Genomic DNA, 2,176 nt, shown 5'->3' on the forward strand with positions numbered 1-2,176 from the left:
CCCTGTTGCCGAGTAATGTTGAACAAAGTCGGCGCACTTTGCTCGTCTACATGCGGCTCCAACCTTGTGTTTGCTGTCATTTATTTTTTCTGGGTTTTTTGGCAGCATGTTCATATTTCTAATTTGCATAATTTTGACAGGATATATTTTGATGGAGAGCAAAATATAAAATAAATCAAATACAAAGTTCAAGTTTATTTTTTTAAGTGCATTTATTCTGGAATAATATTCCTGTCTGTTTTTATTCACATTTATGTTTAAAAAACATGTTTTAGTGTGTTCAATAAATGTTTATCTTGTTTGGCCCACAACCTAAAGTGTGCCTTGAGTTTTGGCCCCCTGTGCAACTGAGTTTGACACCACTGATGTACAGCAACCAGCACCTGTAATTATTAACAACAGAGTAAACGTTTGTAGCCTGTATGATGTCACCAGGTCCAAATTATAACCAGTGTTATAAATCCGTCATAAACAGAAAATGGATTTCAGCAAACGTCCTTTCAGCAGAGGTCATTAAGAAGGAGTCTCTCGTGTCTCTGAAGGATTTGGTAGAAGACATCTTTGGAGGCACTGCCAGCTTTCAGGGGACCGCTGTAGAGTTCCCTCATCTTTTCCTGAGAGGTCTGCAGAGCTCTGATTCTGTCATAACTTTCCTGCTGGATAACTTTTTCTTTCAGGAGCTCATCCAGAATTGGCTCGATGTTGCTCACTCTCTGGATCAGCTCCACTCTGTGTTTATCCACAAAGTGGTTTTCTGAGGAAAGATTGCAGAGATTCATCACATATGTTGATAATTACATCCTCTGTTACTTATTTCCAAACAGAACTCACAGAAATCCTTGAAACATTGAAGATGGACAGATTTATTAATTGTCAATTAGATTACACACACCCCAGAAATGTAAGAAACCCTATCTTAGCAGGCTGTTTGTAAAGATGACTGGCAAACTCATATACAGGGAGAAGTTAGAGGACAACACCACCATCATCACTCTGTTGGAGGAAATCAGCCGTGCACAGCTGTGCAGTTTGGTGCAAAGACAACAACTCACTGCTCAGTGTCAACACATGTTGGAGCTAATGGTCAGACAGCAGGAGAGTTTACTTCATGGTGAGAATACATCAGTTACATACTTCACCATGAACAGGTGTTTATTTTATATCTGAATTATTTCTTCATTCACATTTTTGTTACCAGCATAAAGAGATCACAGGAACATTTGCCATCTGTGTTGCAGAATAGTAATAATATTAATATTAATATAATACTTTGTGGGGATAGGTTAATTGAAAAATCTAAATTTCCCATATGTGTGAATGTGGGAGTGAATGTGAGTGTAAATGGTTGTCTGTCCCTGTGTGTTGGCCCTGCGACAGACTGGCGACCTGTCCGGGGTGTACCCCGCCTCTCGCCCTATGACAGCTGGAATAGGCTCCAGTGCCCCCCACGACCCTGAAAAGGATAAGCGGAAGTGGATGGATGGATGGATGGAATAATACATTTTATTTGAAAACGCCTTTCTAAAACCAAAGTTCACCTTACAAAGAGAAAAACACATCAAATAAAACAGTAGGTTAAAATAGATTCTAATAAATTAAAATACAGAAACCAGCAAAATACAACCACAAACAACAAATTAAAAACAAAACAAACAAACAAAAAAACCCCACAATTTGACAGCAAGTAAAATGTGCATTAAAGCGAGTAAGCCAGTTTAAACAAGTAGGTTTTGAGTTGTGATTTAAATAAGGGAACCTATATTTCTTAAGGCTGAAGGAAGTGAGTTCCAGAGCCGAGGAGCAGAGCGTCTGAAAGCTCTGTGCCCCATAGTTGTAAGGCGAGCAGAAGGAACAACAAGATGAGTGGCAGATGAAGATCTGAAAGAGCGGCAAACTGTGGTGATATGAAGCAGATCACAGAGATAAGGAGGGGCAAGGTCATGAATACACTTAAACGTGAGAACTAAGATTTTAAAGCTTATCCTGGCTTCTATGGGCAACCAGTGAAGCTGTTGAAGAATGGGGGTGATATGGTCTCTTAAGGGAGTCCGAGTTATGACCTGGGCTGCAAAATTCTGAAGAAGTTGAAGTTTATGGAGGGACTTATTGGGGAGATGTCTGTGAAGGTTCTCAGTCATCCAGGTCATCGTAGTCAAAGGAGCTTGCAAAGAAAAGC

General features: G+C 39.9%; 1 protein-coding gene across 3 annotated transcripts in view; it reads right to left on the bottom strand.

Moving 5' to 3' along the window:
• Positions 1 to 214: 214 nt before the first annotated feature.
• The window catches only part of LOC102294958 (NACHT, LRR and PYD domains-containing protein 1b allele 2), a 13,767-nt gene continuing 11,805 nt past the window's right edge, over positions 215 to 2,176 (bottom strand). For all 3 annotated transcript variants that reach the window (XM_042216596.1, XM_042216595.1, XM_042216594.1), the window contains one exon: positions 215 to 754. In XM_042216596.1, coding sequence (XP_042072530.1) covers positions 501 to 754 — 254 coding nt within the window. In that variant the 3' untranslated portion in view covers positions 215 to 500. The remainder of the gene's footprint in view (positions 755 to 2,176) is intronic.

This window comes from Haplochromis burtoni, unplaced genomic scaffold, assembly GCF_018398535.1.
Source record: "Haplochromis burtoni strain Fernald_Lab_line unplaced genomic scaffold, NCSU_Asbu1 Contig_1131, whole genome shotgun sequence".
In the NCBI taxonomy this organism is placed as follows: Eukaryota; Metazoa; Chordata; class Actinopteri; order Cichliformes; family Cichlidae; genus Haplochromis; species Haplochromis burtoni.